This window comes from Salvelinus fontinalis, chromosome 26, assembly GCF_029448725.1.
Source record: "Salvelinus fontinalis isolate EN_2023a chromosome 26, ASM2944872v1, whole genome shotgun sequence".
Lineage (NCBI taxonomy): Eukaryota > Metazoa > Chordata > Actinopteri > Salmoniformes > Salmonidae > Salvelinus > Salvelinus fontinalis.
Window position 1 is genome coordinate 3,853,838 of NC_074690.1, and position 13,455 is coordinate 3,867,292.

At 48.3% G+C, this 13,455-nt stretch overlaps 1 protein-coding gene across 3 annotated transcripts in view; it reads right to left on the reverse strand.

Moving 5' to 3' along the window:
* LOC129823556 (microtubule cross-linking factor 1-like) overlaps positions 1 to 7,637 on the reverse strand; it is a 162,492-nt gene extending 154,855 nt beyond the window's left edge. The window contains exon 1 of one of the 3 annotated variants that reach the window (XM_055882382.1): positions 5,986 to 7,637. In XM_055882382.1, the coding sequence (XP_055738357.1) occupies positions 5,986 to 6,939 (954 nt within the window). In that variant the 5' untranslated portion in view covers positions 6,940 to 7,637. The remainder of the gene's footprint in view (positions 1 to 5,985) is intronic. The other 2 variants (XM_055882383.1, XM_055882384.1) reach the window with 2 other exon arrangements.
* Between the last annotated feature and the right edge of the window lie 5,818 nt (positions 7,638 to 13,455).

The window sequence follows — 13,455 nt, forward strand, 5'->3', positions numbered from 1 at the left end:
GTCCTTTCTGGGCTGTTAGTCCATAGTCCTTTCTGGGCTGTTAGTCCATAGTCCTTTCTGGGCTGTTATTCCATAGTCCTTTCTGGTCTGTTAGTCCACAGTCCTTTCTGGGCTGTTAGTCCATAGTCCTTTCTGGGCTGTTAGTCCATAGTCCTTTCTGGTCTGTTAGTCCATAGTCCTGTCTGGGCTGTTAGTACATAGTCCTTTCTGGTCTGTTAGTCCACAGTCCTGGCTATTAGTCCATAGTCCTTTCTGGGCTGTTAGTCCACAGTCCTTTCTGGGCTGTTAGTCCACAGTCCTTTCTGGGCTGTTAGTACATAGTCCTTTCTGGTCTGTTAGTCCACAGTCCTGGCTGTTAGTCCATAGTCCTTTCTGGGCTGTTAGTCCACAGTCCTTTCTGGGCTGTTAGTCCACAGTCCTTTCTGGTCTGTTAGTCCATAGTCCTTTCTGGTCTGTTAGTCCATAGTCCTTTCTGGGCTGTTAGTCCATAGTCCTTTCTGGGCTGTTAGTCCATAGTCCTTTCTGGGCTGTTAGTCCATAGTCCTTTCTGGGCTGTTAGTCCATAGTCCTTTCTGGGCTGTTAGTCCATAGTCCTTTCTGGGCTGTTAGTCCATAGTCCTTTCTGGGCTGTTAGTCCACAGTCCTTTCTGGGCTGTTAGTCCATAGTCCTTTCTGGGCTGTTAGTCCATAGTCCTTTCTGGGCTGTTAGTCCATAGTCCTTTCCGGGCTGTTAGTCCACAGTCCTTTCTGGGCTGTTAGTCCACAGTCCTTTCTGGGCTGTTAGTCCATAGTCCTTTCTGGGCTGTTAGTCCATAGTCCTGTCTGGGCTGTTAGTCCATAGTCCTGTCTGGGCTGTTAGTCCATAGTCCTTTCTGGTCTGTTAGTCCATAGTCCTTTCTGGTCTGTTAGTCCACAGTCCTTTCTGGGCTGTTAGTCCATAGTCCTTTCTGGGCTGTTAGTCCACAGTCCTTTCTGGGCTGTTAGTCCACAGTCCTTTCTGGGCTGTTAGTCCATAGTCCTTTCTGGGCTGTTAGTCCATAGTCCTTTCTGGGCTGTTAGTCCATAGTCCTTTCTGGGCTGTTAGTCCATAGTCCTTTCTGGGCTGTTAGTCCATAGTCCTTTCTGGGCTGTTAGTCCATAGTCCTTTCTGGGCTGTTAGTCCATAGTCCTTTCTGGGCTGTTAGTCCATAGTCCTTTCTGGGCTGTTAGTCCATAGTCCTTTCTGGGCTGTTAGTCCATAGTCCTTTCTGGGCTGTTAGTCCATAGTCCTTTCTGGGCTGTTAGTCCACAGTCCTTTCTGGGCTGTTAGTCCACAGTCCTTTCTGGGCTGTTAGTCCATAGTCCTTTCTGGGCTGTTAGTCCATAGTCCTTTCTGGGCTGTTAGTCCATAGTCCTTTCTGGGCTGTTAGTCCATAGTCCTTTCTGGGCTGTTAGTCCATAGTCCTTTCTGGGCTGTTAGTACATAGTCCTTTCTGGTCTGTTAGTCCACAGTCCTGGCTATTAGTCCATAGTCCTTTCTGGGCTGTTAGTCCACAGTCCTTTCTGGGCTGTTAGTCCACAGTCCTTTCTGGGCTGTTAGTACATAGTCCTTTCTGGTCTGTTAGTCCACAGTCCTGGCTGTTAGTCCATAGTCCTTTCTGGGCTGTTAGTCCACAGTCCTTTCTGGGCTGTTAGTCCACAGTCCTTTCTGGTCTGTTAGTCCATAGTCCTTTCTGGTCTGTTAGTCCATAGTCCTTTCTGGGCTGTTAGTCCATAGTCCTTTCTGGGCTGTTAGTCCACAGTCCTTTCTGGTCTGTTAGTCCATAGTCCTTTCTGGGCTGTTAGTCCATAGTCCTTTCTGGGCTGTTAGTCCACAGTCCTTTCTGGGCTGTTAGTCTACAGTCCTTTCTGGGCTGTTAGTCCACAGTCCTTTCTGGGCTGTTAGTCCACAGTCCTTTCTGGGCTGTTAGTCCATAGTCCTTTCTGGGCTGTTAGTCCATAGTCCTTTCTGGTCTGTTAGTCCACAGTCCTTTCTGGGCTGTTAGTCCATAGTCCTTTCTGGGCTGTTAGTCCATAGTCCTTTCTGGTCTGTTAGTCCACAGTCCTTTCTGGGCTGTTAGTCCATAGTCCTTTCTGGGCTGTTAGTCCATAGTCCTTTCTGGTCTGTTAGTCCATAGTCCTGTCTGGGCTGTTAGTACATAGTCCTTTCTGGTCTGTTAGTCCACAGTCCTGGCTATTAGTCCATAGTCCTTTCTGGGCTGTTAGTCCACAGTCCTTTCTGGGCTGTTAGTCCACAGTCCTTTCTGGGCTGTTAGTACATAGTCCTTTCTGGTCTGTTAGTCCACAGTCCTGGCTGTTAGTCCATAGTCCTTTCTGGGCTGTTAGTCCACAGTCCTTTCTGGGCTGTTAGTCCACAGTCCTTTCTGGTCTGTTAGTCCATAGTCCTTTCTGGTCTGTTAGTCCATAGTCCTTTCTGGGCTGTTAGTCCATAGTCCTTTCTGGGCTGTTAGTCCACAGTCCTTTCTGGTCTGTTAGTCCATAGTCCTTTCTGGGCTGTTAGTCCATAGTCCTTTCTGGGCTGTTAGTCCACAGTCCTTTCTGGGCTGTTAGTCCACAGTCCTTTCTGGGCTGTTAGTCCACAGTCCTTTCTGGGCTGTTAGTCCACAGTCCTTTCTGGGCTGTTAGTCCATAGTCCTTTCTGGGCTGTTAGTCCATAGTCCTTTCTGGTCTGTTAGTCCACAGTCCTTTCTGGGCTGTTAGTCCATAGTCCTTTCTGGGCTGTTAGTCCATAGTCCTTTCTGTTATTGGCTTTGACAGTCAATCAACTATTCAGTTACTGAGCTCATCTTGTAAAAGAACGGAGGACCAAGGTACTCTTCATTTAATGAATTAAAATGCCTTTATTGCGTTTGGGCTGCACAGCCTTTGTCAGGGAGCACTGAGCTCATCGTGTTTGACGTTTGATGCACGTGGCGGACAGCGCCTGCTCTGGAATCTGCTTGTCAACGCACCGACTTGAAGCGGAAAACGGAGATTAGTGTAAAAGGTGTCAATGTGCAATACATCACAACACTGATGACCTGATCCTAAACACCATCAACCTGTACTGATAGAGACACACAGGCCCATAGCCTCTAGCCTCTAGCCCATAGCCTCTAGCCTCTAGCCCATAGCCTCTAGCCCATAGCCTCTAGCCCATAGCCTCTAGCCCATAGCTTCTAGCCTCTAGCCCATAGCCTCTAGCCCATAGCCTCTAGCCCATAGCCTCTAGCCTCTAGCCCATAGCCTCTAGCCCATAGTCTCTAGCCCATAGCCTCTAGCCCATAGCCTCTAGCCCATAGCCTCTAGCCCATAGCCTCTAGCCCATAGTCTCTAGCCTCTAGCCCATAGCCTCTAGCCTCTAGCCCATAGCCTCTAGCCCATAGCTTATAGCCTCTAGCCTCTATCCCATAACCTCTAGCCTCTAGCCCATAGCCTCTAGCCCATAGCCTCTAGCCCATAGCCTCTAGCGCCATGTGCTTCTGCACTTTCATTTATCTTCCTTTTCTGTCCATCCCGAATAATCAATAACCTCTTAATGATTTTTTTTTTGTGAAGGTATTATGTTGCAGGAAGGGAGAAGCCTGAACTGTGCTTGTGTTGTGGGGTGGAAGAGAGATAGAGAGAAGAGAGAGAGACAGAAGTGGGAAGAGGACAGAGGAAGGAGAGGGAGTGTGACTGTGGCCCCAGCTGGAAAACTAACAGAAAGAGAGATAGACAGACAGACTGACAGACAGAGATACAGACAGACAGACTGACAGACAGAGAGATAGACAGACAGACTGACAGAGAGATAGACAGACAGACTAACAGATAGACAGAAGACAGACAAACAGACAGACAGACAGACAGACAGACAGACAGACAGACTGACTGACTGAGAAAAACACAGAATTATTTGAACCTCTGACAACACATGGGACATTTGACAGTTTTCGGTCCTATGGTACTGGCCCATTATGAAGAGGAGAGGAGAGGAGATGAGAAGAGGAGAAGAGAGGAGAAGAGAGGAGAAGAGAAGAGGAGAGAGGAGAAGAGGAGAAGAGAGGAGAAGAGAGGAGAGGAGAGGAGAGAAGAGAAGAGGAGAGAGGAGAAGAGAGGAGAAGAGAAGAGAGGAGAGGAGAAGAGAGGAGAATAGAAGAGAGGAGAAGAGAGGAGAGGAGAAGAGAGGAGAAGAGAGGAGAGGAGATGAGAAGAGGAGAAGAGAGGAGAAGAGAAGATGAGAGAGGAGAAGAGGAGAAGAGAGGAGAAGAGAGGAGAGGAGAGGAGAGAAGAGAAGAGGAGAGAGGAGAAGAGAGGAGAAGAGAAGAGAGGAGAGGAGAAGAGAGGAGAATAGAAGAGAGGAGAAGAGAGGAGAGGAGAAGAGAGGAGAAGAGAGGAGAAGAGAAGAGAAGAGAGGAGAAGAGGAGAAGAGAAGAGAAGAGAAGAGAAGAGAGGAGAAGAGAGGAGAAGAGAGGAGAAGAGAGGAGAAGAGGAGAGGAGAGGAGAGGAGAGGAGAGGAGAAGAGCGGAGAGGAGCGGAGAAGAGAAGAGAAGAGAAGAAGAGAAGAAGAGAGGAGAAGAGAGGAGAAGAGAAGAGAAGAGGAGAGGAGAGGAGAGGAGAAGAAGAGAGGAGAAGAGGAGAAGAGAGGAGCGGAGAAGAGAAGAGAAGAGAAGAGAAGAGAGGAGAAGAGAAGAGAAGAAAAGAGGAGAGGAGAGGAGAGAGGAGAAGAAGAGAGGAAAAGAGGAGAGGAGCGGAGAAGAGAAGAAGAAGAGAGGAGAAGAGAGGAGAGAAGAGAAGAGAGGAGAAGAGAGGAGAAGAGAGGAGAAGAAGAGAAGAGAGGAGAAGAGAGGAGAAGAAGAGAAGAGAAGAGAAGAGAAGAGAAGAGAAGAGGAGAAGAGAGGAGCGGAGAGGAGAAGAGAAGAGGAGGAGAGGAGGAGCGGAGAGAGGAGAAGAGAAGAGAAAAGCAGAGAAGAGAAGAGAAGATAAGAGAAAAGGGGAGGAGAGGAGAGGTGAGGAGAGAGAGGAGGAGCTAAAGTAGATTATAGCTTTATGAACAGAGAGCTAGAGTGAGCTGTGATCAAGTTAGGACAATCCCAGTGTCAGACACGATGCATATGAATTCATCCATTTAACTGAAACTGGAAAATGATGCCGCATTATCCCCTTTCCTCCTCCTCTTCCTCCTCTTCCTCCTCCCCAACTTCCTATCTGAATATATAACCCACATAGCCTAAAGCCCATGTTGGGAAAAATGGTTCATTTGAACATTTGACATTGGATTTCATGTAGAAAGAGAAGAATCTTTCAGATGTCATCCAATTTAGAGGAAATGTTTTTTTGACTATTCAAAATCTATTTAATTGAGAGAAGAGTTTTTTTTTTGACTATTCAAAATCTATTTAATTTAGAGAAGAGATGTTTTTTTTGACTATTCAAAATCTATTTAATTGAGAGAAGAGATATTTTTTTTGACCAGTCAAAATCTATTTAATTGAGGACAGATATTTTTGACTAGTCAAGAAACGATCTACTTTCTTTGTGATATGAGATTGAAGATTATTATTGTGTTACCATGTTTTTGTGATGAAAGACAATCTCATTGGGATTGATTTAAATGACGAGAACAGAAATAACCGAATGGTACATCATGTCCCAAGCAGACTTCTAGGTTCCTACAACACTACCAGAGGGTAGTCAACTATATCAACAGGAGCCATCAGAGAATAGCAGGTAAATGTCACTGCAAACCAACAGTGAGGATCCGAAGTGATTCAAAACAGTAACACAGTGAATCACAGGCTACAAATATAACACTATAATCAATGAGGCTCTATTACTGTGAAGGCAGCCTACACCGACTACAGTAATTGGGCGATGCAGAAACAACAGTATGGATTTACACACGATCTATTGCCATATAAATAAGAGACAATGTGATAACTTTTGTGAAATAGAAAATCATTCCCGCAGCCTCTTTTTGTTTACCTTGAGGTAGTCATTTTCAGAACGAAGATCTTCAATTTCCCGTATCAAATCCTCCTCGACTATCTCCGTGCTGCAGTCCAGTTGTATAAATTGTGCGCTAGTTGATGATTTCTCCTGTTTCCTCCCATCTCCTCCGTGGCGGTGAGCACCTGCTCCTGGAGCCTGAGACATGCCGCTTTTCCCCGCTGCTGCCACTACCGCACCCTCAGCGCTACCCTCCGCGGTGCGCAATGAAACCCCACCACTACAAGCAGTAGCCCCTGCCGCGTCTGTTGCTGATGCTCCTGCCTGCAGAGGATAATCCGCTCCCACATGATCCCTGTCGCTGGCCCCAGAGCCACCCGACTCCCCATCGCTGCTGGTGGCCGCGGTCAGGCGTTGTTCGTCGGATAAGGGCTCAGAGGGACAGTCGGAGAGATCGGAGTTGCTGTCCGTCTGACTGACCCTGCCGAGGGGGATAGCACCGGTTGGGACGCGGATTGGGGGGCGGTGGCTGAGGGGGCGGTGGTGAGACGCGGTCAGAGTGGCTATTTTACTCTTCTTCGTTTTGAGGGCGAGGTGTGGACTGCTGTCCGATGTCGGTTTGCTGGCGGTGATCGTTTTATGCTCCGGGGCTGCATATTGGATTACCTTAACAGTCTTCTTCGTGCCCGTGGAGGACTTGGTGCTGTGACTTTTCACCGCGGCTGATTTGTTATTCTTCGCTCCGGTTGGGGTGCGCCTGGTGATGCGGCTTTGATTGGATGACACAGGCACAGGAGAAGAGTGCTGATGCTTGGTCAGTTTGGGAGATTTTGGTACGATAACTGTTGGTTTGGGCGAGGAGCGGAAGGAGTGGACATCCTTCAGGAACGGCCTGGCCGGAGACGGTGCTCGGTTTAACCGTTTCTTCTCCAACTGTTGGTTTGGCGGTTTGGTTGATTCGCTGGTTCCAGAGACATTGGAGCTCTCCATGTTACAACTCCCAGACGACACCGGTGGAGGGGGGGAGGAGGAAGAGGGCGAGGGAAGAATAAATGTTCAGTCCACAACACACAGAAATAATACCCTTGACAGGCGACAGCAGAAACACGGTCCTGTCTCCCCGTGGTTCTTCTCATCACTCCCGGTTGGCGATGCTCACCCGGGACAGTCCTTTATTCCGGTTTTATTGCATTCCGTTGGTTAGATAGATTAGTTCTACATTCACCAGGTTGTCATTGTACTCCTCTCTATGATAGTAGCCAGGTGGCTCTCCGCTTTTTCTCCTTGAATGAAGGAATCGCTGGCTGCAATACATCGGGATTATTGTACAAACCGATGCGAAACAGATGGCATCTGCAGTGTCGCTGGTTGTAAAGTGTTAATTATTAATCCCGCCGTTGTTTTATTCCCTGATATGATTCTTTCAGTCCTCCATCTCGTCCTCTCTCTCTCTCTCTGGGCCCCGGTCTGTCCGTGTGTCAGTGACTCCCCAGTTCTTCGCCCCTTTCTCATTCCTCCCGTCTATCTGACAGGGAAAATCTGCATTCACTGCCGTCTGGAGCCTGACGCCGGCCGTGCGGTGGTTCCTACCAGGGCGCATGCGCGTTACTTCTCACAAATGCCGAAAACACCCCTGGTTTAAAAAATAAATAAAAATGGCACCCAGGTCAGACGTGCCTTCGTGCGCATGTCCCATTATCACACACTCAGTCACGCACGGGAGACGAGCACGAACACAATTTAAGATGACGGATATCAAGACGTGAATCACTCATCCACTCCCTCTCCATACCCCGTTCAATTGTATTTTAAAGATACTTATATTGTCCTACTACAACTTTTGAGAAATGAGCAAGTGGTTGTTGTATAAAAGGGGAAATACTCAAGAGATGGTGCTGAAACAGGTGCTGTGGGTTTTTATAATGGTTTCTACATCACCTAAATGCCGACGTCAACAAACTGAGTTTGAAATAGCAAACGGGAGGCAGAAAACAAAACATTTCATTCGCATAAATCCTTCACTTTCAAAGAAGAAAATACATTTTAGTGGTGTTGATATTCACTATCAAACAGCACTGTCAGGTGGTCTAATGTCATCCTCACTCAGTAGTTTTGGTAATAAAATGTTTAAACTCCTAATAGCCCTTAGCCATGATATATTGGCCATATACCACCCCCATCAGGTCTTTTTGCTTAAATCTCTAGTAACCGAAAGGTTGCAAGATCGAATCCCCCGAGCTGACAAGATTAAAATCTGTCGTTCTACCCCTGAACAAGGCCGTTAACCCGCTGTTCCCTGGTAGGTCGTCATTGTAAATAAGAATTTGTTCTTAACTGACTTGCCTAGTTAAATAAAGGTTAAATAAAATATGTCAAAATAAAGGAGAGCAAACCCAATGGAAGGTGGTCTAACTGTGAAACATCAGCATGTATCAACACACTGAACAACAGAGCAGTTTGGGTAATAAATATATATCTTTATTCGCACTTCATTAGTTAAAGAATGCAACAACAAAAAAGTTATCAATAATTAAAAAAAAAACACTTCAAAACATGACAACTGTTTTTTATTTTCCAAATAACTCAAACTTGTTTAATATAAAAGCAGGTTTGAGGTCAATTCGAATTGAAGTCAGGAAGTAAACTGTAATTCAGGAAGTAAACTGTAATTCCAATTCAATAATAAAAAAAATTAAAAAAGGGCATCTATTTTCAATTATTTCTAAGTAAACTTAAAAAAAAAAAACATTTATATGAAAACTTCTTTTAAAAAATTGCAATTTTAAATTCATATCACTTCCTTAATAAGTCACTGACTTTAATACAAAACGAACCCCAACTCTAATACATAGTACAGTCTTTCATCTTTGAAAAAGATGATAGCTGCAGCAGGGGAAACCACTGTCTGCCCCCAGCATCGTTGTTATTGGTTGATGAAGCTGTGGAGCACCAAGGGGAAACCACTGTCCGCCCCCAGCATCGTTGTTATTGGTTGATGAAGCTGTGGAGCACCAAGGGGAAACCACTGTCCGCCCCCAGCATCGTTGTTATTGGTTGATGAAGCTGTGGAGCACCAAGGGGAAACCACTGTCCGCCCCCAGCATCGTTGTTATTGGTTGATGAAGCTGTGGAGCACCAAGGGGAAACCACTGTCTGCCCCCAGCATCGTTGTTATTGGTTGATGAAGCTGTGGAGCACCAAGGGGAAACCACTGTCTGCCCCCAGCATCGTTGTTATTGGTTGATGAAGCTGTGGAGCACCAAGGGGAAACCACTGTCTGCCCCCAGCATCGTTGTTATTGGTTGATGAAGCTGTGGAGCACCAAGGGAAAACCACTGTCCGCCCCCAGCATCGTTGTTATTGGTTGATGAAGCTGTGGAGCACCAAGGGGAAACCACTGTCTGCCCCCAGCATCGTTGTTATTGGTTGATGAAGCTGTGGAGCACCAAGGGGAAACCACTGTCTGCCCCCAGCATCGTTGTTATTGGTTGATGAAGCTGTGGAGCACCAAGGGGAAACCACTGTCTGCCCCCAGCATCGTTGTTATTGGTTGATGAAGCTGTGGAGCACCAAGGGAAAACCACTGTCCGCCCCCAGCATCGTTGTTATTGGTTGATGAAGCTGTGGAGCACCAAGGGAAAACCACTGTCCGCCCCCAGCATCGTTGTTATTGGTTGATGAAGCTGTGGAGCACCAAGGGAAAACCACTGTCCGCCCCCAGCATCGTTGTTATTGGTTGATGAAGCTGTGGAGCACCAAGGGAAAACCACTGTCCGCCCCCAGCATCGTTGTTATTGGTTGATGAAGCTGTGGAGCACCAAGGGAAAACCACTGTCCGCCCCCAGCATCGTTGTTATTGGTTGATGAAGCTGTGGAGCACCAAGGGAAAACCACTGTCCGCCCCCAGCATCGTTGTTATTGGTTGATGAAGCTGTGGAGCACCAAGGGGAAACCACTGTCCGCCCCCAGCATCGTTGTTATTGGTTGATGAAGCTGTGGAGCACCAAGGGAAAACCACTGTCCGCCCCCAGCATCGTTGTTATTGGTTGATGAAGCTGTGGAGCACCAAGGGGAAACCACTGTCCGCCCCCAGCATCGTTGTTATTGGTTGATGAAGCTGTGGAGCACCAAGGGGAAACCACTGTCCGCCCCCAGCATCGTTGTTATTGGTTGATGAAGCTGTGGAGCACCAAGGGAAAACCACTGTCCGCCCCCAGCATCGTTGTTATTGGTTGATGAAGCTGTGGAGCACCAAGGGGAAACCACTGTCCGCCCCCAGCATCGTTGTTATTGGTTGATGAAGCTGTGGAGCACCAAGGGGAAACCACTGTCCGCCCCCAGCATCGTTGTTATTGGTTGATGAAGCTGTGGAGCACCAAGGGGAAACCACTGTCCGCCCCCAGCATCGTTGTTATTGGTTGATGAAGCTGTGGAGCACCAAGGGGAAACCACTGTCCGCCCCCAGCATCGTTGTTATTGGTTGATGAAGCTGTGGAGCACCAAGGGGAAACCACTGTCCGCCCCCAGCATCGTTGTTATTGGTTGATGAAGCTGTGGAGCACCAAGGGGAAACCACTGTCTGCCCCCAGCATCGTTGTTATTGGTTGATGAAGCTGTGGAGCACCAAGGGGAAACCACTGTCCGCCCCCAGCATCGTTGTTATTGGTTGATGAAGCTGTGGAGCACCAAGGGGAAACCACTGTCTGCCCCCAGCATCGTTGTTATTGGTTGATGAAGCTGTGGAGCACCAAGGGAAAACCACTGTCTGCCCCCAGCATCGTTGTTATTGGTTGATGAAGCTGTGGAGCACCAAGGGGAAACCACTGTCTGCCCCCAGCATCGTTGTTATTGGTTGATGAAGCTGTGGAGCACCAAGGGGAAACCACTGTCTGCCCCCAGCATCGTTGTTATTGGTTGATGAAGCTGTGGAGCACCAAGGGGAAACCACTGTCCGCCCCCAGCATCGTTGTTATTGGTTGATGAAGCTGTGGAGCACCAAGGGGAAACCACTGTCCGCCCCCAGCATCGTTGTTATTGGTTGATGAAGCTGTGGAGCACCAAGGGGAAACCACTGTCTGCCCCCAGCATCGTTGTTATTGGTTGATGAAGCTGTGGAGCACCAAGGGGAAACCACTGTCCGCCCCCAGCATCGTTGTTATTGGTTGATGAAGCTGTGGAGCACCAAGGGGAAACCACTGTCTGCCCCCAGCATCGTTGTTATTGGTTGATGAAGCTGTGGAGCACCAAGGGAAAACCACTGTCTGCCCCCAGCATCGTTGTTATTGGTTGATGAAGCTGTGGAGCACCAAGGGGAAACCACTGTCTGCCCCCAGCATCGTTGTTATTGGTTGATGAAGCTGTGGAGCACCAAGGGGAAACCACTGTCTGCCCCCAGCATCGTTGTTATTGGTTGATGAAGCTGTGGAGCACCAAGGGGAAACCACTGTCCGCCCCCAGCATCGTTGTTATTGGTTGATGAAGCTGTGGAGCACCAAGGGGAAACCACTGTCCGCCCCCAGCATCGTTGTTATTGGTTGATGAAGCTGTGGAGCACCAAGGGGAAACCACTGTCCGCCCCCAGCATCGTTGTTATTGGTTGATGAAGCTGTGGAGCACCAAGGGGAAACCACTGTCTGCCCCCAGCATCGTTGTTATTGGTTGATGAAGCTGTAGAGCACCAAGGGGAAACCACTGTCTGCCCCCAGCATCGTTGTTATTGGTTGATGAAGCTGTGGAGCACCAAGGGGAAACCACTGTCCGCCCCCAGCATCGTTGTTATTGGTTGATGAAGCTGTGGAGCACCAAGGGGAAACCACTGTCTGCCCCCAGCATCGTTGTTATTGGTTGATGAAGCTGTGGAGCACCAAGGGAAAACCACTGTCCGCCCCCAGCATCGTTGTTATTGGTTGATGAAGCTGTGGAGCACCAAGGGGAAACCACTGTCCGCCCCCAGCATCGTTGTTATTGGTTGATGAAGCTGTGGAGCACCAAGGGAAAACCACTGTCTGCCCCCAGCATCGTTGTTATTGGTTGATGAAGCTGTGGAGCACCAAGGGGAAACCACTGTCCGCCCCCAGCATCGTTGTTATTGGTTGATGAAGCTGTGGTGCACCAAGGGGAAACCACTGTCCGCCCCCAGCATCGTTGTTATTGGTTGATGAAGCTGTGGAGCACCAAGGGGAAACCACTGTCTGCCCCCAGCATCGTTGTTATTGGTTGATGAAGCTGTGGTGCACCAAGGGGAAACCACTGTCCGCCCCCAGCATCGTTGTTATTGGTTGATGAAGCTGTGGAGCACCAAGGGAAAACCACTGTCTGCCCCCAGCATCGTTGTTATTGGTTGATGAAGCTGTGGAGCACCAAGGGGAAACCACTGTCCGCCCCCAGCATCGTTGTTATTGGTTGATGAAGCTGTGGAGCACCAAGGGGAAACCACTGTCCGCCCCCAGCATCGTTGTTATTGGTTGATGAAGCTGTGGTGCACCAAGGGGAAATAAACAGCAGTACATATTGATGATGTTCTAACCCACACGTGCAATGATGATGTCAGAGGGGGGAAAACTATGTTGGTTGTTTACAATCACTTTGTTGTTGTTGTTGTTGTTGTAATATCTCAAACAGACGCGGCAGTTTGAGTAGATTACAGCTTTAAAAGGGATGTGTGTGTAGCGGTAACTGACAAAACAAAGGAAACACGAGCCGTTAGGCCGACACGAGCCGTTAGGCCGACACGAGCCGTTAGGCCGACACGAGCCGTTAGGCCGACACGAGCCGTTAGGCCGACACGGGCCGTTAGGCCGACACGGGCCGTTAGGCCGACACGAGCCGTTAGGCCGACACGAGCCGTTAGGCCGACACGAGCCGTTAGGCCGACACGAGCCGTTAGGCCGACACGAGCCGTTAGGCCAATCCCTCTCCTCTTCCAAACCCACCACCAGAGAGTATAGACAGACTTGTCTGTAGAACAGAGATGGTTATTGTAAGACACCAGAGAGTATAGACAGACTTGTCTGTAGAACAGAGATGGTTATTGTAGGACACCAGAGAGTATAGACAGACTTGTCTGTAGAACAGAGATGGTTATTGTAGGACACCAGAGAGTATAGACAGACTTGTCTGTAGAACAGAGATGGTTATTGTAGGACACCAGAGAGTATAGACAGACTTGTCTGTAGAACAGAGATGGTTATTGTAGGACACCAGAGAGTATAGACAGACTTGTCTGTAGAACAGAGATGGTTATTGTAAGACACCAGAGAGTATAGACAGACTTGTCTGTAGAACAGAGATGGTTATTGTAGGACACCAGAGAGTATAGACAGACTTGTCTGTAGAACAGAGATGGTTATTGTAGGACACCAGAGAGTATAGACAGACTTGTCTGTAGAACAGAGATGGTTATTGTAGGACACCAGAGAGTAAAGACAGACTTGTCTGTAGAACAGAGATGGTTATTGTAGGACACCAGAGAGTATAGACAGACTTGTCTGTAGAACAGAGATGGTT